This window comes from Vanellus vanellus (assembly GCF_965231255.1).
Source record: "Vanellus vanellus genome assembly, chromosome: 23".
Lineage (NCBI taxonomy): Eukaryota > Metazoa > Chordata > Aves > Charadriiformes > Charadriidae > Vanellus > Vanellus vanellus.
The window spans coordinates 4,404,801-4,427,075 of record NC_138928.1 but is presented as its reverse complement, the minus strand read 5'-3'; the positions used below and the strand labels follow the sequence as shown (position 1 = coordinate 4,427,075).

General features: G+C 43.1%; 1 protein-coding gene across 1 annotated transcript; it reads right to left on the bottom strand.

Moving 5' to 3' along the window:
• Positions 1–388: 388 nt before the first annotated feature.
• MDM4 (MDM4 regulator of p53) lies at positions 389–21,218 on the bottom strand. Its single transcript, XM_082494413.1, has 12 exons — positions 21,171–21,218; positions 19,185–19,291; positions 16,411–16,485; positions 14,827–14,960; positions 14,317–14,366; positions 11,288–11,349; positions 10,425–10,521; positions 8,873–9,033; positions 8,174–8,308; positions 7,361–7,441; positions 4,846–5,766; positions 389–4,010 (listed from the first exon to the last, which is right to left on the bottom strand). Exons 2-11 carry the CDS (start codon positions 19,257–19,259, stop codon positions 5,212–5,214), a joined length of 1,425 nt encoding a protein of 474 aa, XP_082350539.1. The 5' UTR covers positions 19,260–19,291; positions 21,171–21,218; the 3' UTR covers positions 389–4,010; positions 4,846–5,211.
• Between the last annotated feature and the right edge of the window lie 1,057 nt (positions 21,219–22,275).

The following is a 22,275-nucleotide window of genomic DNA, read 5'->3' as shown; positions in this document are numbered from 1 at the left end:
TTAATTTAGATGTCCACAATCTGTATTTGAATCCCACCTTGTGTTTCTGCCAGGTGTTTCCCCTCCTGGGAACCCAGAGTGCCCACAGCTGTCAGCGGGACTGTGGAACCAGCTTAAAAACAACCCAGTAAGTTCTTTTTCAGGCTGGCTCAGAAGCTGAAGCCTCAGCCGGTCCCCTGCTGCCATTCCTGCCCACTTTTGCCAACACATCGTGCTACAACCTTCCCTTGCCAGCTGCAGACCCATCCCGGGAGGGACAGGAGGGCTCTTCCCTCCCTGCAAAGGTGGACACACAGGGAGATCACGGGATACTTAACTGGTGAGAGGCCTTTACTTACAGGTTATCCCCCAAACGCAGTACAAATGAAAAAATAAACCTATGTTATCATTGAATGCGCTCAATTTAATTAAATTCATTACACGCAGGACACAAGAACAGGTCATCAATTTTGTGATACACGCCTTTTTTTTTAAATAGTGCAAACACACAGATGTCGTTTAGCGAGTGCTCCTGCTTGGTACTGCAGTGACTGTGTGGGTGTATATTGAGACGCAGAGTTTTTCTAAACAAGAAAAATAGACCTGGGAACAACGGGCTGCAGGGAAGGGTGCTGGGGACATCCAGCAGGAGATCGCTCTTTCCACAACAGCAAATCTTTATCTTTGCCAGAGGTACATGTTCCTGCCTTCTTTGTGTATCTTCTCAGACTGATCCTCAGAGGTGGTTGTGTCTTCTAGGAGTCGGAGACTCTGAAGATCATTGCCGAGTTTGGTGGCTGCGTTCTTCCTGAAGCACCCACTCAGCGTGGCAAGCGTGGGGTGTCCACACAGACGTGCAGGCAGCAAGAGCACATTCCCAGGGTAAAATAGCACAGAAAAACGGGACTGCAGTCACAACAGCCGCCTGTATTGATCAGAATAAGGTGCAGAAAGCGAGCTGATGGGATGTGTAACCCCACTTGCAGCAGATGACCTTTCTGCTGGCCAGACACTACCATGTAGTAACAAGCAGGGTCTCACTTGTTTTCAAACAAGCAAGGAAAATTCCAGCCATTGTGGGCAGATAACCAAAGAAAGATTTCCAGAGCACAAAAGCTGCTGCACAAAGGTCATCTGTCCTTTGGGAGCTGTTCCAAATGCAGAATTTATCACCCCCATATCATCTGTGGGTCTCACGCTTGCTCTTGATAGAACAGCCTCACAGTATCTCCCTTTCAAGGATCCTGATGCTACTCATCGATGTCCAGGTGGCCAAAGAGCAGGCACAGGACTCGAGGAGTTCCTTGCTCAGCTTATGGACAAAGACAGAATGGAGACCAGCGTGCCCTAGCTCCTTCTTCAATCGCTTAATTGTGGCATCTTCCAAAATGGTCAGCCTTCACTGAAGGCCTCAAGCGAGAGTATTTTGTTTTTTTCTTCCAGGACTGGAAGATGGAAGTTCAGAACAGGCAGAGTGTGAGCAGGCAAGAGCAAGCTACCCTGGTGGGTTTCAAGACACTGAGTTTCCACTCTATTTCTGCTTCCATTTGTCCAACAGCCACTTCTTCTCTGTGAGGACAGCTTCTCAGGAGCAGATACAACCCATGTTGGAAACAGAAGGATGGAGCAGACCCAGCCAAGCTGCATTATCATTTCCATCACAGTCATGCACCGTAAATAAATATGTAACACAGGCAGAAAGTTCACAGCTGTCTTTGTGGAAACACCCACTGTTCTGAAGAAATAAGAACTCTGGGGGGCTGCTCCGAAGGACCATTGTAATTCGTGTAGCGGCTCTGTTTACGCTAAATTGGCTCAATAATACATCTCAGCAGAGGAGGGACACAGATTTTTGGAGAGAGAGCTGCAGAAAACGCTGATGTGCTGCGCGTGTCAGTAAACAAGAGTCGCTGAGAGTCACAGAGAAGAGGCACTTAAAACTGGAAAAACTTTCAGGATTAAATGCAATGTGTGTACCTCTGGCTGGGATACCGAGAGTTTACATATACCTACAGTCTGACCTGCAGAGCACTGCAATGTGCTGAACGGCACTATACAGTTGTGAGCCTCATGGTTCCCATACTGTATTTAAATACCCACCACAGTGAGAAATCTGCTGGTTCTGGGGATAACTGGTGCCAAAACTTCTGGCTGAAAAGCTGAGGGACCTAGTAAATGAAACCTGACCTACAGGTACACTTGTGCTACTGAGACTTCAGTGGGTTCCTGAGGAACAGCAACCAATGCCACTGAACAAAAAAAGCAGTGAAACAGATAAACCTTTCCAGTCTGAGCATCAAAAGACGACCGCGCTCAACACTTCTCCTAACAGACGTGCAGCAATGGCTGCTAAGGATTACCAAGGACCTCTTCTCTCATATTGCACTTCATAATAAAACCACTGTAAGAGAGAAGAACTGTCATCTCCTGTGAGACACCAACGACATATTCAGAGAACCCAAATTCACACCCATCACAGGTAAATGCTCAGCTACGCCAAAAAAATGGGTTTCTGTATTAGGACTCCACGCTAACTACCGTGTCTGTAAAAAGGAAAGTAATAGCACTGTCTGGCCAGTATCTCACCTGTGCTGCAATTTAAGTATTGTAGCTGAGTGCTTTGAGCTAGTTTTTCAACCCATACCTCAAGTCTGCACTTCTAAAAACATATTAGAAGAGCAGGTCTTGGTAAATTGCTACTTATTTAGACATAGACTTAAGTTAAGCAATAAAACATTCTTCTCCCCTACTCCTGCACCAAAACTCCCCACCCCTCCAAGCCCCAGCCACAACCTGGGCAGTTACAGCTACGCACAATGTGCTTGCACTGCAATAGCTTATTCTTCTATAGGAAGGAAAATCAACTGTAACATTGTCATCTTATGTCCACTAACTATTTCAGTTAAAAAGAATTAAGAACTTGACAAATGCACATTGTAAACACCATGGTTATACTGAACAAGAAGTCACAGATACAAAGACTGTTACCCTGAAAGTTACCCTGCAGATTTGCTTTTTATCACAAACTGCCACACTGACAACAATTTTCATTTAATAATGGAAGCTGCATACAGATCTCAGTAGGATTTTGGTAGGGATATTCAATCCCATTACTGGAACTTACAACTCTCCTGACTTTTTTTTTTTTTTTTGGTCAACACAAATTACATGCTTTTCAGTGTAGCCAGATCTCAACAATTCAGTAAAGCTGCTTTCAGCAAAACGTTTAGTTCTTGGAAGCAACCAGGGTGAGGGGGAATTCACAGTATTCAGAAGTGCCACAAAGTGCCACAACGCACCCTGCTGAGCCTGACACCCTTAAAAGGAAAGACAATACCTGGCAGGAACTCCCTTCTGTGATTCCAGGCGGTAATGCTGCTGATCTTAGCATGATTAAAGTGCATCACCAGCAATTTAACAGCCCTCTAGTTAAGGGAGCAATAAATCAGCTTTTCCATGTGGACTGCTTTCTACGGAATTAGAGATAGTGCACTAAAATTCCAGACAGTTATCCTCATATTTTTAAAACACAACTGTAAATAACAGCCAACATAATAGTCTAAATTATAGCCAACACAGATATAATCACAATACTATGCAAAATATAAAGTAGATCTGACTTTTGGCAATGATAGGCAGTGATTGCATATAGCACCTACTCTGATGTCTTTGCAGAAAAACAACTTTGAGATCGCAGTTTGCTGGGACCTTCTGCTGGGCAGGTTCTGGGGCCTTCCACTGCACGCCTGACCTGCTAGGTCCGGACCAGCACAAGGAGTGTCGAAAACAAGGGGGAAAGAGCCTAGAGAAGCACCGAGGTATGACCACTATCTTGTTTTTGTCTTCAGCTGTACTTCCTAGATTAGAGAGGGAATTATAGAGAAGATGACAAAGCAGGGTTTATTCTACACACTGTACTGAACTCAAATGCCTGTATACCTGAAAGGTGAAGGCTCCATTGCTACTGCTGCATGACGCAGGTCTTCCAAAGCCCCGGAGAACAGGAAGGCTGAGGAAGATCTGAGCACGCTCTAGGATATGATGTCAGAAAAGGGTTCAATGTTTCTAAACTGCAAGTTCTAGCTGAGTTTTAACAGCCACTAGAGCAACCATGCATAGCTTTGAAGGACAAGGTAAATGCTGCAAACAGATTTGAAGCATTAGATCACAGGGAAAGAAAATTAAAAAAAACTAACACCAAGCACAGCCCATAGACTAACCAGCTGCAGTCGGTGCTTTACAGGAATTTTTAAAACCACCCTGCACAATAAAGTGAGCATCTTCTATCTAGACTGGTCTGATGAGTTGAGGCAGGTAGAAGTTGCAATGGTGCTGTAAGCACAGAGCTGTGAGAACATCCCAAAACATGCACAGAGCTCCTATAATTTAATCCAGCTGGCAGACCAGATTCTGAGCTAACGTTGAACAGGCTTCATCAAAGCTATGCATAGATGACACAGAACTGTGTTTAAGTGAAAAAAAAACAATCAATAGAAATCAAAAGGTCCAATAACAAAGCAAAGTATAACACCCTATTCTTTTGCCATCTGATATGTGACCTGAGATAGCTGCAGATTAAAAGTTTAAGAGGACTTATTTCAATTCTGGCAGCAAGAGGACCTTCATCTTATCGAGCAAACCTACATTAAAAAAAAACAAACAACCCCCCCAAAAAAACAGAAACCAAGTTATTTACTTCTCACAGCCCTCAGGAGAACTGATCCTTGGAGAAATGGCTTACATGCATTGCAAACACCTTGGTCTACCCTTCCCTCCCACCCTCTTACCCACCCCTGTCCACCCCTGCACATATATCTCTCAAATGCAGACTCCCCGCTTCAAAGGCATTGCACAGGTTTGACTTACTGGAGAACACCACTCCAACAGCCAAAGTTATCACTCTTTCCAAAACTTGCTTTCTACAAGGAGCAGTTGTCAGAACAGAGAATCCTACTGACACCACTGAGCTGAAATTAGAAGATTTAGACAATTTCAAAGCTGGGGCATTGATACCAATGTGCCAGTCACTCCCCGCTCCCTATGGGCTTTAGTTTAAATGAACATTGCAAAGTGGATGCTGCTTCATTTAATCCAGAGGATTCCTCAGTGTTCTTGGTCAGATTTAAATCTTAATTCTCTTTGGTATTCACCAGCTGAGTTCTGAAGTTAGGGTCTGTGTGAGTGCAAGAAAACCTGTGTGCTATCTTTTGGAGAAGGACTGAACTGGTACTACTACCCCATAAAGATCCTGATCACCATCTCAATCTCTTTTCTGCACACTGGGCAAGGTGATCTCTTTTTCTTCAGCAACTTTGCACACTTGAAACAGGCCACAAGGTGAGCAGTCCTTCCATGGACAATATTCCCATCCCGTGGTCTATGATGGCATAAGAAGCAAGGATTCAGTAATTTTTTTATACTCTCTAAAGACTGTATTTCTTCCTCTTTTTTATGCTCAGCGAAATGCAACAGAGACTCCTTGCTTTCACATTCTCGTGCCAAATCCAAAGATTCAATAGAGCTGCAGGGATCTACACGTGATTTGTTTTCTACCATGTACAGGTCTTTGGGTTGGCCGACTGGAGCAGAAATAGTCCTTCGGCAGTCTGGGACGTCTATCCCTTCATCATCATTTTTGTTTTGCATAGCATCAATGTTGGACAGGGAAAGAGAATGCGCCAGTTTGGGACAATCTGAGTACCAGTCTTTCCGTAAGGCCCAGCAGCGGTAACAGTACCGTTTGCCTGGAGAGTTAAATTTCTTGCATTTGGTACATTGCCAGCAGTCCTGAGGAATGATTGAGGCAGACAAAAACAGCAGCAAGTTAGTGTATTCTTGTGTATGACTTGTTTCCTCTACATAGGAAAAGCAGCAAAGGAGCTTCAGCCGAAAAGGACATTTATTACTGGGTATAAGCTTGCAAATGCACAATTGGTAGTTTGATTTTCAGCACCTCAGAAAGCCTAAGGAGAATTTGACTACCCCCGTGCATTCTACAGATGCAGACCTCTTCTTAAGCATTAAAATCTGTCCTTCCTTCCTCCCAGCCTCTGGAAGAATACAATGTTCTCAAGCTGTGCAGTTTATTGAATTTTCAGTATCTCACTCTAAATTCAAGGGTAGAGCTACTGGACTCAGTCAGGACTATATTTCCCAGACTCACTAATCACGTAGCATCTGTTGAATCTGCACAACTAATAGCAGTTTACTTGATTATCCCACATAGCAAGGCCAAGAGCCGCCCAAGTTCAGAGCTACGATTCAGCTGTCCAGTGCCAGGGACATCTAAATTTTCATGCACGCACAGCCTACAAAATGATGCTAAATAATTTTGGTGCCACCAGCTGCAAAGAGGATCGTGACACACTTTTGCTGACTTACAACAAAACCTCAAAAGGCAGCCAGCAGGACTGGGAGAAAAAAAGGACAAATGAAAGAACACAAACTTGATGTCCCTCAGTATTTATAATGACGGAATTCAGAAGAGGAATGGGACACTGGGGAGGAGTGACAACCCAGTAATTACTGCTTATTCTCTCTTTCCACTTTGTTTTTTCGTTAAAACAGGGGAAAGAGCTCTGGTCTGTCCTTAGAGAGGCACTGCGAGGACAAAGACATTGCACCAGCAGGTACACGGGCTCTCCTCCTGACAAAGGCCATACAAGCATTTCAGAAAAATGGGGTGAGATGGGACGTGGATTCTCTTCTCATCCCAGAAGCTACCAAAACCAACTGACAGCTTCAGAGCTGGCCTGGACACCCAGGGCTCAGTGGAATCCCGATCCTGACACAGGAATTTCCACTGACAAGTGTTTTTTTGAGTATGAGCACCTCAGTGATTACAAAGTGCCTACTTTAGATTTCCAAATCTCTGCCAAGGACTATACTCGAGTTTTCCTTTCAGAGGACAATACAGAATTAACCTTATTAAAACATGCATGGATGTTGTTAATACTAATTTCATATAGCATTAGACTGACAATGCTGGAAACTGAGGGCCTAATCTTCATTCACTTCCTGGGTGTGTGAAGGGACAAGTTAAATCATGAATAAAAAGCTAGTTGCTGCCCATGCTGACACTACATTACCCTGCACAAAAAGGGAGGAACAATGTAGAAACAAGGACCCTAATCTCCTAGTCAAAAACCCCTCCTAGCTAGAGCACATATAAATTCTCTCACATCACCAGAAAAAGTGGCCAAAATCACGAAGTTCCAGAACTGCTCTGAGGCCAGGAGAGACACTTGGTATCTTTGGGCTGGGTGGGCCAGAGCATTCATGGGCTGCCAGTGCTCAATGCCCACCCAGTTTAGAATTTAACAGAGCCCCGCTACGATGCAGCACGCTCCAAGCAAGGACCGCTGACCTAAATGATGCCTACCTCTGAAGTAGCTTCTGTATCTGTGTCATCACTTAAGCATTGAGAATCCTCCAAGTCATGCAAACATGAATCCTCGCTCACCTGTAAAGAGTGAAAAGTTGTTAGAGGAGTGCAATAATCTCTATGATGTGCCTGGCACTGCACACCAAAACTAAAATGACTATGTAATTTCCCTGATAATTAAGCCATTTCTATAAGGGAATGAAAAGCCATTTTATGTACATTTTATGTTGTCAATAACTATCACTGGGCAATATTCCTTTGGTCAACTCATACCTTTCTCTGATGCACACAAGCATCATACAAATACAAACACGTACACACCTGAGCGGTCCTACTAATTTCCGTGGAAAAAATCATGATCTCAATCCTTTTAGTATCTTTAACATCTCATTCATTACTCTTATGACCAATCTTACTACCACCTCAGCTAGCATACTCCGGCCAGCCTATATAATACTGAATGCTAACACGTTAACTGAGGTTTTCCTCTTCAAGTCTTTTCATTTATTAGTCATGCAGATATTAGCTAGAAATATGGTAAAGTTGCTGCTCAAGTTTTAAATTAATTTTGTGTGTTTAAATGAAAACCCAAGCAGATTGACTACAAAGGAATGCTACCACCCTGCGTACAAAATGGTGACAGCTTTTGCTAAACACAGTTTGAAGTCTGGATAGTTCTAGATCTAGTTCCTCCCACATCAGCACAGCACCAAAAGGCAGATGAAAAGCAAAGGATTTTGCACTTCCATGAGATCAGTTAAACAAGGCCAACCTGTGGAACACATGCACTGTGGCTGTTTGAAGAGGTACCTTTTTGTCACTTTCTTTCGCTTCCTCGCAGTCAACTGTTTCCACCTTGACTGCAGCACTGCTCTGATCCGACGGGCATTCATTGAGGAACCACAAGTCATCAGTAGTATCTGAAACAACAGCAGTGTCTATGTCCTGTTGGAGAAGAAACAGAAGAGACCACTTAAGAGCTCAGGTTATCACCAGCAGGAGTACCAGCACCACAGCCATCGCCACAGCAAATGCCTCTCCCCTTTTCCTCATTAACAGCCGCCTTAGCTCTGGGCAGCTTCTCCAGTCTCCCCTGGGAGAGAAATGGGCTGCTCACTACTCTCACAGACACCCCTTTTCACAAGCAGCACTGCGCTCATTCCCCTTGCTAGCCGGCCATACAGCAGCTGGCCACCACGCTACAGCCATATGCACCACGTAACAACTTTCAACCCAGAAGAGGGGCAACTCCTGAAATACAACCAATGCTCTGGAGTGCAGACAGACCTCCAACGGCTGAACACAGCCTTCAGAGAGCGCCTAGTTTATTTAAGAATGCTAAAGGTAACCAACCACCTGATGTGAAAGGCTGGGACAGGAGCACACAAAGGAGAGGCTGAAAATCCTGGAGTGGGAAGGGGAAAGAAAGAACAATAATATTTTATTTACTTGGAACCCAAAAGAGGAGAGGAAGAGAATACAGTGCACCTATTTAAAATGTCTACACACCTGGTTAGTCTGAATATCTGTTGATCCATTACTTCTGGACTTGTAATTGCTTCTGAGGTTGCCTAAAAACCACCATGGAAGACCAGCTACATCCCATTCCTCAAACACTAGGTCCAGTTTAGGCTTCTTGCTTTTAGAGAGGTTTTCTATTAAGTCTTTGTCTGTAAGAGCCAAGTAGAATCTAAGTCATGCCACACCTACATTATTTAAGAGACTAGCAGAGAAAAATTTGGCCCCAGGCCCCATCTGATTTCAGAAATCTTTCTTGCTCCTTCTTACAGCCAGTTACTGCTAAGAGCTTTGGGGTTTGTATGAGTGTACTGGGATGTTGGTTAGATCTGCCACACATCTGTACTCGCGTATCTACCCAAGTGAACCTGGCAAAATAGTCACCACACAGCCATCAGAGGTCAGAGAAGCATCCCAGTGTTACCAGTGTCTCTATAACTGTACAGGTTCTCTTTAGCAGTACCTTGTTTTTAAGTCTCAATACAGAAACACAAACACTTCTTTCACAGCTCCACCCAAGTCAACACTGAGAAGGTATCTGCAGTGACTTAAGATGCAGAAAGGAACTTTTGAATTTGGTTCAAATTTCCAGTGATGGGAGCTCCTGAATTCTGAAAGCAGGCTCAAAATAGGAAGCAGGAAGGTAAGAATCTATCCTCTGTAACCCTATGCTTCAGCCTCCTTTATAGCCTGCGCAGTTTAGTCTATGATCCTAGACTCAGCAGTCTGAATTTCAAGATAACCTTGAATCTATCTCTCTTCAGTGCCAAGAGTTTCAAAGGACAAGGACTGTTTCTACCTCCTTTGTACGTGCAGCCAGGAAAATGTCTACTGCTCTCATTTGATCTGGAAATACCCACACTTGCAAAGAAGATCTGGTTTTACAAATTAGGTTCCTTGATATGAGAACGACATGAGAATAGAAAGTAGAAAACCAGGAAAATTGCTTCTTTAACATCAGAAATCCATATGAGTGAACCAGCAAGAAATCCCCAGACATTAAAACAAAGGAAATGTCTAAATATCAAGGAGCTGTATTACACTTAAACTGGATAGAAAAAAATTTCCATTGTAATTCAGTTCCCTGATTGGCTTGCAGGTAATGACTGCAGACGGCTCAGGCTGTATTCTCTGTAATCAGAGGAGAGAGTCCCTTGGGAAGATAAATAGATACAAGTATAATTTCAGCATTTAAAATACCCTTCAGCAAGGTCTCTAAGATTTTTCATGGCATTGTTTAGTGATAGATGTTCTTTTGGGGCTTAACCTGCCATTTTATTCAAAGAGTTTGTTTATTTATGAAACCAAGTATCCAAACTAGGAAACACGTCTATTGTAAAATACCTTTGGTGAACATTTGCAGTTCTCTCAATCTTTAAAATAAGACAATGATTTTTAAAGATTATATTTCACAACAGGTTTTTATTAGTCTCCCAACACCCTCCTCCTGCATTCTGCTGATGCAGAGCTCAACGTGTCACACTGGAAGAAGGAGCAGAAGAGCTTGTACACATTGTGTTACTGCAGAAAAGCTGGCACTCACCTTCATAATTCTCACATTTTTGCTCTGAGGTAGACAAAGAAGAAGCATTGCTTTCACCTTCCATGATGCCAGTGTCAGAACCTTCTTGCTGGCTAAACTGCATGAAGGAAGGAAAAAACAGATGTTAGTCTATCGGAGCTTATAGGGACAAGGGGATGTAGCACTTCCATTCCGAGTCACCAGCTGCAGTACAAGACCAAGAAGTTATGAAGAGAAATAAAAGTTTCTGAACAAAAACTACACACTATTAACCCTTTAAGAAGGCTAATGCATCTGTAATCAGCACAAACAATATACTTGCAACCTAGGAAAAATCTTAAGATTGGCGAAAGTCCAAAAGTTGCCATCTTTAATGCAGTAATACTGTGATCTTTGTGACTCTCAGGCCCCCAGTGTGAACAGACACCTCCCAGCTCAGACTACCTTAATCCCAAAATATACCTGGAAACAAGTTTGAATGCGCAAAGATTTTTCCTAGGTTTCAGATTCTGCCTGAAAGCTTCTGAAAACAATCCTACTAAACACAAAACTCGTTCACACATTTTAGAAAGCTTAATTATTTGGCAATTCCTACTCAGAGAGGGGATGGGAGAGAGGGGAGAAAGACGTGAAAATACAGAGCACGCTGGAGGAACTGAGGACTAGAAGTGCTACACCCCAGAGAAACGCGCTCAGAGACTGGTACTCTGTTATGAAGAGAACAGAGAAGGGTCACTCTGTCCCTGTTCTGTGGACTCCAAGAACTTTTCAGGAAGGTGAGGACCTGGCAGCCAAGCAGCACAAAGTTCTGGCAGTCCACCATGCACAGGTACAGAGAAGGGGCACTCTGTACAACAAAAGAAAGCACCAGGCAGTGGGTTTACCTTCAGCTGGTCTTGGCTTGGCTTATCGACGCTCTGTTCCTTTGCGAGATTCTGTGCAGCATCTAGATGGCAGGTAAAACAAAAGAAAAAACCTTCCCTGGTAATAACCATTCTCACAACACAGAGGGTCTTCAGCAAGCAACCAACGAGCCAGGCTTGGCAGACCTCTACGTAACCCTTTAAGAGAAACAGAACCCTTTCTTCCTTAGAGAGCTGGCCATTTCCTTGAGAGGCATTCCTGCAGTATTCCCTAGGCTTTGCAAGGTACATATGGAGGCATCAGCCTATGGAATAGACAGTCTGTGCCCCCTCAGAGATGAAGCTTGACGAAACCTCACAGCGTGTAAGAAGCTTCTTCCCAATGTGAAAAACTACTCTCTTTCCTACAGGCTGTCCTCCCATCACAAGTTCTAGGTCCTTTACACAAGAGGTTACCTAGAGCAATAGCAGAGGATGGGGAATCTCACTCGAAGGCTGGATCAGATCCATGCTCAAGAAGGTGAATGCAGAGGAGTAAGACTTTTATAAATATCTGAAGACACCATCTCTTTCAGCTTATGCTGAGACAGGAAAAATATCTTTCTTGAAGGGTGTGGACATGAAGAGCAATGACTAGACTAAAGAAGGGAAAATTCCATGCACAGCAAACTCTTTGGGTGTGGACATGAAGAGCAATGACTAGACTAAAGAAGGGAAAATTCCATGCACAGCAAACTCTTTCCTGGGTAATGGTGTACACATCCATAACACAATTTAATCCAGATGATTATGCTGGCCCCAAGAGTTAATTAAAAGGCCAACCTAAATAGCAAGAACAATCAAATGAATAGAAATCTTTCTACATAATAGGAGAGCTGCACTTAGGAAGTCTATCCTTTAAACAGAATGACTTGCTAGAGAACAAAAGATGCAAGGATGGCTCCTGCTTGCTCCCCTTTCAATTTAGCAGAGAAATTCCCTGCTGAACGCCAGGCAGACGTGAACAGTCTGATTCAGACCATGAATCAAGGCACTGATACGAAGACCCTGAAAACTGCTGCAACAGGCAAAGAAGTGAACCACAAAGTCATCCATAAAATGAGCCAAAACACAGGACCACAAAATGGCATAGCTCTATCCCATATTCTTTGCCCTCCGTGCATTAGTTCAGCTTTCCTTTCTTCCCTTCCATCACCCTACAGCTTTTGCAGTCACTGATTATTTAATACCTGAAGGAAAATAGAAGCAAACTGGCTCATCTATAATTGCTTTGGCTTTGCGGAGGCACTAGAAGAGGTGAAGACCTACCCTTCTAACACTTTATAAATAGCCTGAAACACTGTGTGAAAAGGCAGTGTTTACTTATTGGAAGGCTTCCTTTTTTCAAGCCAACATACACTACACAAAATGTCCTCTAAAGTAAGGTATTCCTAAACAAGTGACACTAATAAGTCATGTCAGTGACACTTAGAGCGAAAGCTAGCCAAGTAAGGACACCATCTGGTAAAGAGCATTATGTAAGAGCTTAGTCTTTATTATCAAGATGTACTGCAGTCACTTTTCTTTCTACAAGGGTACTTAAAAGAAGTGGCTGAGACAATCTGCAAAATGATGTGCTGATAAGCACTGAGTTGGCTAATGAATACAAGCAGCTATTACAAAACATGAAACATGAAGACTTCTTTAAGCCCTGTGGCACTTCCAGTTATTCCTATGTTGCGATGAAGGAAAACGAATACACAGTCCTCCTTCCTATGTATTTGTCAAAGGTCTGGTCTGCCAAGCTTGTTTCGTTTTATAGTCACACACATACACAAGCAGACACGGTGGTATAACTCAGTGACCATCTCCCTAAAGGAACAGTATTTCCTATGGCAAGTTTAAAAATAGTTACACCATGACTGGACCATACACGCACACCCAGACACGCACACCCAGCCACACGCACACAGCCACACGCACACACCAAGCAGAAGGGGACAGGGCAGCAGAGAAGAGAGGGTTTCGCTGGGATCCTTTGCTCTCCACATACAGTGCCGACAGGGAAGAGGCCAGGGCATCACCAGCGAGGGAAACAGCACTCACACAGTTATTCTGTAGGTAATGTGTTTAGATGAGAGTCCACTTAGGAAGATTCTTCTATATAAATAGAGAAAGGAGGGGGACCTCAGAGGCACCGAGGCATGGCTCAAAGCAGAGGATTAAGCAGTTTAGGGCCATGTTTTCTCAGTTTCAAAATTTGCACAAGCTTTTATGTACGTGTGCAAAAACAGATTAAGCCCTTATGACAAACTAAGTCCATATTATCTGCTTAGAGACCCCAGGAAGTATGGCACAAGAATCCACAACTCTCCTGGTGCAGTGCCCTCATGATTTGCACACTTGTAGTTTCATCAGAAGCTTTTTTTTCAAATGAAGATTACCAGCCGTACAATGGGAACTGGCTGCAAGGAAGCCACCAGCTGAGATTAATTTAAGAATAAATATTCATTTATGACTGAAGGACTTTTCATGTAGATAGATTAGATTTCTCTTATGAGCTGGGAAAGTAACAGCGACCTTTAAAGGTTCAAGTGTTCCATTAAAGTCCAGACCTCTTTGGCTTGCAGAACTAGGGTTGGGTTTCCAGCACTCAGTGTCAAGACTATGAAAGTATAAAATGAGGTGGGAGTGAGAAGTCGCAGCATGCTATGAAACTGAGAAAAGACTGAGAAATCAATAATGATGTGGATGGGATACTTCAGCCACGTTGATTTGTACATCCACAGTATTTAGCTCTGCCAGTGCGCTTCCAGAGTGTGCCTGCTGCTCCAAAGTTTGGCCATCGGTTATAGGCAGCCGTGTTACTCAAACAGCTAACTGATTTCATATCACAGCTACTGATGGTGGACACACAGAAAAGACACATACTCAAAGAGATTGTCTTGTCAAAGCCTTCATTAGCAGTTTGTTCAAACTTCAGAAACATTTCTCTTTTCTGAATATCATTACTTACCCAAGTTACATCAACACTACATTGAATATACTTGCCCATACTGTGACAAACCTACCTGCCATTGCAGCAGAAGTCAGGTTCCGTTTCAACATGTCATAGACTGGGCTGTGGGAAAGAAACCAACAGTTGACAACATTCACAAAACCAAACAGCATTACCCTTTTAAACCAGGGACAGAAATTCTCTTTTAGTTTCCAGAGTGACAGTGGAAACTGCAGGGGCAGTGCTTGCCACTTCTAAATGCTACAGAGAAGTCTAGCTCAGAACTTAACTGAACGACGCAGATTTTAGCTGAAATCTGAGACCAAGGGCCTGAGAAGATGCAGAAATAAAAGGAGGAAAGATGTCCCCTCAAGCAGCTCGCTGCCTGGACTATTCAGAACTGGCTCTTCAGAATAAAGGAGCTCAACTCCAACTTGTCAAATGCATTACCAATAAGCCACTGAGCAGGGCACTTGGTATTCATGGAGGTTTATGAGACAGTGAACATAAACGGTGACACCAAGAGTCTCCTGTCTCAGCATCCTCTATAATACAACATACATTAAAGGCGACCTTTTCCTACCTTGGATCTTTTACAGAGAAGCTCTCCAGCCCCAGCAGTTCTCCCAGCTGGTCTCCTCCACAATAGACCATGTGTTGCTGTCTTTTGTCATATAGCTGCCTCACCATTATATACTGTCCTAGGTAATGCATAACCTGTGGATACATAACATACCATTAGCCATATCTGCAGCTGACACCGAACCACTAAAGACCCTGAAAATTTGCTTTATTTTATGATACTTGCCTCCTGCTACCCTATACAGTGCGAGCCAAACCGTACCTGCTTTTTACGCACACATGCAATTTGTTGGTGCCTCACAACCAAGGGAGAGTTATGCTTTACCATACTGCTATAAGGTTTGTGACCACTGACCCTTGACATGAAGGAAAACTGAGTTCAAAGATGGACAAACAGCAGTGACTCTGCTACCCCACATTAAAATGAAACACAACATGGGTGATAACACTTTCATCTGGGCCGTCTCCCTCAGCGAGAGCTGCAGACGGGGACTGCTGATGTTCAACTCAGAGCAAAGAAGAGAAGGAAATTGGTGCAGAGGAAGCAGAAGGTATCCCCAATTAAAAGAATAAGTTCTTTAACTAAAGGATGACCACATCTACAGTGCTGTTCCTCAAGACAGTTTGCAAGATGCAAAAATAAGTGCATTAGTATCACAAAGAAGGATGGAGAGGACCCATCCTCTGAGAGCTAGGGGACACTGCCAGCTACAGTGAAGAATCCAGAGTATAAGAAAAGAAAGCAAAGTGCATTAAGCACAATATAGGCAGGTTCCACCCCCCATTAGCCACCAAAGTGATCCTCCTGAATGATAGCATCACCAAAATGTTGCTAAGGGTACTCCATTCACTGCAGAAAAAACTACACTTAACTGAGTTAAAATGTTAATCTATACAAGTAACCTGCATTTAATACTCAGCTCTCCCCATTTAAACCATTCAATTTGTTTTTGCAAAAATTTTTAGAAGCTAAATAAGTTATTTAAATGCATAAGTGTTTAAAATAAGTCACAAGGCTCTGCAGGAATATTTGACACATTCATAATGAAAAACCACTGCATTTAATTCTTTGCAGACAGGATACTCTTGTAAATCACAGTCAGTGTCATTTTTTTAATCTTGTACACATACTGCATTTTAATCTTAAAATAAATGAATTCACAGGGTCTCAGGTTTAGCTGACAAGCCATTTCAAAGGAAAGTTAAAAGAAAAATATCAACTGGAATCCAATTTTTAAGGCTTTCATGCACTGAGCAGAGCGCAAGACAATTGAACGGCCTCTCCTACACTCTCTCAAGGAATGTGGCTATCCCATCTCTCCTTTCTCCAAAGAGGTTTCTGATTTTCCAGAATAAATAGTTTTCTTTAATATTTCACACTCCTATTCCAATTCCTCCAGGGGCTCTCAAGACAATTTATGATCAATCAAGTCACAACAGCCCTACAGGTAAGGTATCCCTATTTTGCAGATAAGGCTTCAAAGTACAGAAAAATTAATAGGCAGTCCCATCCCTTCCCCACAAAGAGCCACCTCCCAAACAACCAGGGACAGGCACGGTTCCAGTGCCTAGAAACTGAGCCCACCTCCTTCAGCGTGAAGGTTTCACCTTGGGCGCCTGCAGCCTGCAAAATCTTCAGAAGCGGCAGTTTGGGTCGCACCTAAAACACAGAGCACAGAGTTTTGTTTGAATGACGCAAAGCAGTACCCTGCTGAGAGAAAGCAGGTCAGCCTGGCACGCGTGCCTGCGTATCACAGCTAAGAAACCCAAGTTGCCCCAGTCAACCTGTGTAAGACTGTCACACCAAGCACAAAGCTGACAACTGCAGGTCGTGGGGAAACACTGCTTGCCTCAGGCTAACCTGCTGAAGGCTGGTATTCTTTTTTTTTACAAGTAATCTGCACGGACAAATGCTTAACAAGAAGTTAGAAGGACTGGAAATCAGCACAATCATTCTGACTCAAGTACAAGACAAAAAAAGCCAAGGAATTTGGGCAGCCAGCTCTAAAGGCTTTAATCACTCGCATTGTCCCATTAACTTTGATGTCATTCATCCTGTGAGATTGGAAACTCAGAGCCTTGGTATGGAGTCCTAGGCAGTGACTAACCAAATCTACTGAGTCATATATTCAGGAGCAATGATGGTGCATTCAGATCGCCACTTCAGGAGCAGCATGCCTGAATTTTCTCAATTAGTGAACAAATCAGGTCTGCTCTGTACAGACCTTAGGGAGTACGTGTTTATTAGGATCCATGGAGAGGCACATAATAATAAGACCGCATTAAACACAAGGTGTGGTCAATTAACACCAAGGATCAGAACATGTATTTTTCTGTGGATCTCACTCATCAACCAAAATCTTTATTATAGAAAATATAAAGCACCCTGGGAACCATGCAACTTCTCCACAACCCCTTTAGGTTTCACCCACACACCCAAGCAGCTTTGAGTAGCAGATGAGACAGATGATGCCATATAAAACAGTGGCAAGTTTTAAATAGCTACTTCCCCCCTACATTGCTACTTCATCTATTCCACAAGAATTTTAACAATTCCTAGGAGAGTGCCACCACATGATCTGATGCCTTATGTTCTCTAAAAATGTCAGAAAGCCCTCACTGTTCTCTGAACGCTACAGAATTGTGTACAATACTGTATACTAATGCACGTTTCCCATGCAGAATCTCTTCTTCTGTCCTCCTTCTCTACCACATGCTAATACAGCAAGATATTTCAGTCTGTCACAGGATGGAAAGTCCAGTCCTCAGCACACAATAGTCATTGCTGTTTCCCCTTTGACAAGGCTCATGCTTTCTCAAGGCATGTCATCCATGCCGGGCAGCAAAGGCCCTTACCTATTAATGTTAGGTGGGTTCACCTGTGTCTCGTACCCACCCTTCCTTTCCGCCTATATAAATGGAATTGCAATCTCCACTTTCTTCCCCAAGGACTAGAGGGTGGTTGCAGACCTGCAACATCTCCTCAAGAGACAGCTGCAGCATCATGTTGTGTTCCTGAATGAGGTAAGAGCGGATTTTTGGTTGCTTGTCACGACTGTAATTTGTCACTCAGCTATCAGGCAGTATCTTGGCAGGCTATTTGTTCCACTGTTTTCTAATACTGTAAAAAAATAATCTCTTCTGTGAATGTGTCTGGGCTGCCTGTTTTCTCATTATTATGTTTGTTAAATGTGTTTTCAAGCTCAAATGGAACAGCTCGTGTCCAGCTCCAAGTCTCTTCCCAATAACAGCTTTTTTACTAGGAAAAAGCTCAGCACAACTCAAATAAGTGCTTCTATCAGCACATATTTTTTAATAAGATGAAATTATGTGTTTGCATTCATTCATTTCTGTAATGACCACTCTCAAATGGATATAAGTAACTCCTTATACATCTCTTTCTGATTAAAGAAGCAACCTAGTTAGCTTGATCGCTTTAAAAATGGGCCCTTAGCTACTACAGTACAGCCAAAATGGAAGTGTTTATTCCACACTGCTTAGGATACTGAGTGTTGACAATCAATATTTTGCTACTAGTATCAGAGCCTATTTACTTATTTTTTCATACAGAGTGAATAGAATAAATAAGCATATACATCAATGCTGCACAGGACTTGGCTACATTTCAAAGCTTCTAAATTAAGCCTCAAATGGGTTCTAAATTAAGCCTCAAATGGGAGGTGCTCTCAACTTCCCATCAGCTTATTTCCACCCCTGCCACATCCCCTCATACTGTGGAAATGCTTTTTACAATGAATTGCCTCTGGATGGTTGGATGTCTGTCTTGGAGAAACCTGTCTGATTTTTAGACCAGATTTTTACTGTTATTGTTTGCAAATTTCTCTGACTGGCTGTCAACATGGTATCAAACCATACTCAAACGACACACCTGACACGTTGGCCCTGGCTCGGAGCTGCAAGTACCTGTTGTTCCAGGGACACTCTACGAATAGTCAGTAACGGGAGTACTACATGTTCAATACTTACCTAAGTTGACTCCAAAAAAGACATTACTCGCTAGACAAAGTTCAGCACAGAAGGCTACAAAGTTCCAATACAGCTGTCATAAGAGTCCAGCACTAGGAGGATTCTTCAAGTATAGGTCCAGCACAAAAATATGCATCATAAAATTTCTTGTATGGCCAGCTGTAACTGCTTTTTTGCTTCCTCCACCTCTAAAATGTTCATAAATCATTGATCTGATACTGAAAGCTAACACAACTCCTCAGGATAAAAGCCCTTACTCCATCAGGCTAAATTCTTATTACTTAAATGTACTTGAGAGAGCTTTGATTTGATGGAAGAAATCACTGCTTTAGTGAGGAGAAAGCAGTGAAGATAAGTGGGAGAGATAATTACCTGGTTAACTTGTCCAAGTGTGATTCTGCAGGCATTCTCAGCTGCTGGATGCTGGGCAGAGCTTGAAGATGTCATTCTGGCAGTGATTAGCTGTTTATAGCACAAACCTATAAATGAGAAGGGTTGTGTACCAATTAAGCTGAGAAACCTGGTCTTGAGTTTAACCACTTCCACTTCTTAGAAGCTTCAGGAAACCAGTGTTTAAAATTAGCCCTGCAAGCATATCTTAAATGATTGCTGTATAATGCTAATGTTACTGTGCCCCTCACCTGCTCTGTCCAAACTGATGTGCTTTGTCCTACCTGAGCTGCACCCAGCTGCCCAGTGCCTGGCAAACAGCCCTGTGAGAAGAGCTAGGACAGATCTGCTGTGGCACTGAGGATCCTTTGACTGCCCATCTCTAGGAGTGGCACAGCATGGTGAGGAACTTGAGGAACTGCCAGTCTCCATCAGGCCGCTGGCAAACTGTTAACATGGTGAAATCCTTGAGTCAGAGGGGGGGAAATAGAAGCCGAGTCACAATCAACCACAATGGAAATCTTCGTAAGACAGCAACCCCTCGATTGCCCGAAAGGAGGAGTAGTCAGTGCTGATGGCAGTGATTAACACATTCCCCACCTGCTTTTCCAAGAGCTGAGAACCTGCTAAAGCTGCTGCAGCCTTCATCCCAAATGACTAGATGCAGGCTAGAAAATTAAGTTTTAACAGCATTACTGGGTGAGCAGGTGAAATGATCCTTTCCTGAAAAGGAACAAAAGGGGAAGTCCTGCAGCTATTTGAATTTGTCAAGCCCTATCAGTTTCAGTATCCACCCAAAGAGCACAGCTTCATATGCAGAATGATCTGTAATGACTCATGTTCACAGCACAATCCAGTTTAATCTACCCCACACAACAAGTTTGAAAACTTCTTTATTATTTAAAGAGAAAGGATGGTGTAAATTTAACTAGCCACTGGAAAAAAATTAACTCGAACCTGCTGGAGAAGTAATTTGTCTTGACCTCGTTGCAGCACTAAAGCTCAGACCAATGTACCTGTAAAATTGTTGTGTGCCCCTGAACCTAGTTACAATAAAAATCTCAATTTCAATGTGAATCTGGCCGCAATTCTGCAGACAATAGCGAAACAAGCCCTGCAACTGCCATTTTGGTAAACTTAAGGCTAGAGCATCAGATGAACTAAAAAGCCTGGCTCCTGGACCTGCCTACATAAGTGCAACTTCGGGAAAGTTTTTACTGTGTGAAACCTGGAAGAAGCATCAACTTTTAACCCATGCAGTAGTTTAAATTAGACCTGAAAATGTGAAGCCAAACGCTTTCAAAGCGGTATCTAAACTGTCTTTCACAGTTTCCAGATATAGCAAATTAATTTGTTATTACTACATCAGTGATAAAGAATGTGAGCCAGTAAGATTAGCTACATTAAAAAAAATAATACTAGCAAAATAACCAGTCTTATGCCTGAGGAATGCAACCAAACATTTCTAGATGTAGACAAAACAGGCTGAACATCTATCTAGCAGGCAGTACAGGAACCTCAGCAATGACAAAAATCTGAGCTTTAGCACCAATTCAAGTTACTGACCACCTATCCCTCCCCTGCCTCATGTATTAAAAGGGACTTATAACGACTTTGTTAGAGGCTTCTGATAGTTCTTACAGCACTACATTTCTCTGAAATAAGGCGCTATCAAGAATAAAATCATCCCCAAAGATCAAATAGATCTCTAAATATTCAGAAAAGCTTGATTAAAGCATAACTGTTCAAGTTTGGTAATTAACATTGATAGTGACCAGATCTAGGTAGTAACTTAAAATAAGTGACTTATAACAGCTAAAACAACATCCACGTTATCAGTGTCTTAAATTTTAACCAAGGTTTCTACCTGATAATGCCAAGCACGATGCAACACAAACTGCCCACCGGACCCCTTATGCTTTACGAGCCGAGCTGTACTTTGTACTCGCTGCAGGCAAACTTACCGACCTTGAACTTCTCTGCTACAAGGAGTAATGCTAGGACGGGCCAGCCGCCGCCTGGGTTTCCCAGGCAGTCCCTTTGCTCCTGCCAAGAGGTGTCCGCGGGTCCTTGCGCAGGAGAGCAGCTCCAGCGGCCCCGGGGGTGCTGGGTGCAGCCTCCCCAGGAGCTCTGCACGCCTGGCTGGGCTCCCGCTCCTCCGGAGGCTCTGAGTCGCTCTTTCAAAAACCGCTCCTGCCTCCAACTCAGCTAGTCAGGAGAGGGAGTCGCTAAATACATCAGCTTCTGATAAGAGCTTGAGTTGGTGTGAAAAACAGTCAAAAAGGGAGAAAGCAGTGGATTTCCTCTCCACCCTGCATTCCTGGAAAAGGGCTCTGCTACCCCTGAGTTAAGAGTCAACTAAAGATGACTTTAACTGTTTCAATACTGGTTTTATTAGAGAAAGGTGGGCAAGTTAGTGCCTTGCCTCCAGTCTTCACAGATAAATTGTATTTTTAGTAAGTTTGATTCTTAGTAATACTAACTTCCTTCAATTAGAAATTAATCTTGAGATTACTGAATGCTATCTTCCCAAGCATGCAAGCTCTAAAACGTGTCTAGGCTGCAGACACCCACAAGATTTATGGAGGCAGCCACCAGTCATCGTACTGCCAAGACAGAAAATCTCACTTGCGTTACCACCCTCTGCACGCAGGCTGGCCAGAAACACAAATGGTAGAAATTCCTAGAGAACAGAGAAGCTCCTTGCTCAGTGAGCTCCATTTAACTTTCCCCTACAACTCTATTTTCTCACCTATTTTCTGCCAAATATTTTATCCCACAACTCCGAAAGTGTCTAATTTGCAGCCAACTGAACCAAGCACCAGTGAACTTACTGCTGTTCCCCTCTCCAGCTTTGGAGCTACATATTTAAGAAAATTACACTGGACCAGAGTAATGATTTGGAGGAAACCATGAATCACAAAGTAGTCATGAAGTAACAATTTTTTTCCATTTGAACACTTTATATGGTCATGCACACTACAGGAACAAGTCATCTGCCTGTTTTGTGAGTAAAAGTTCCTTCTCTTAAGAGATCAAAACCCCACTAGACCACAGCTTTTGATGCTTACAG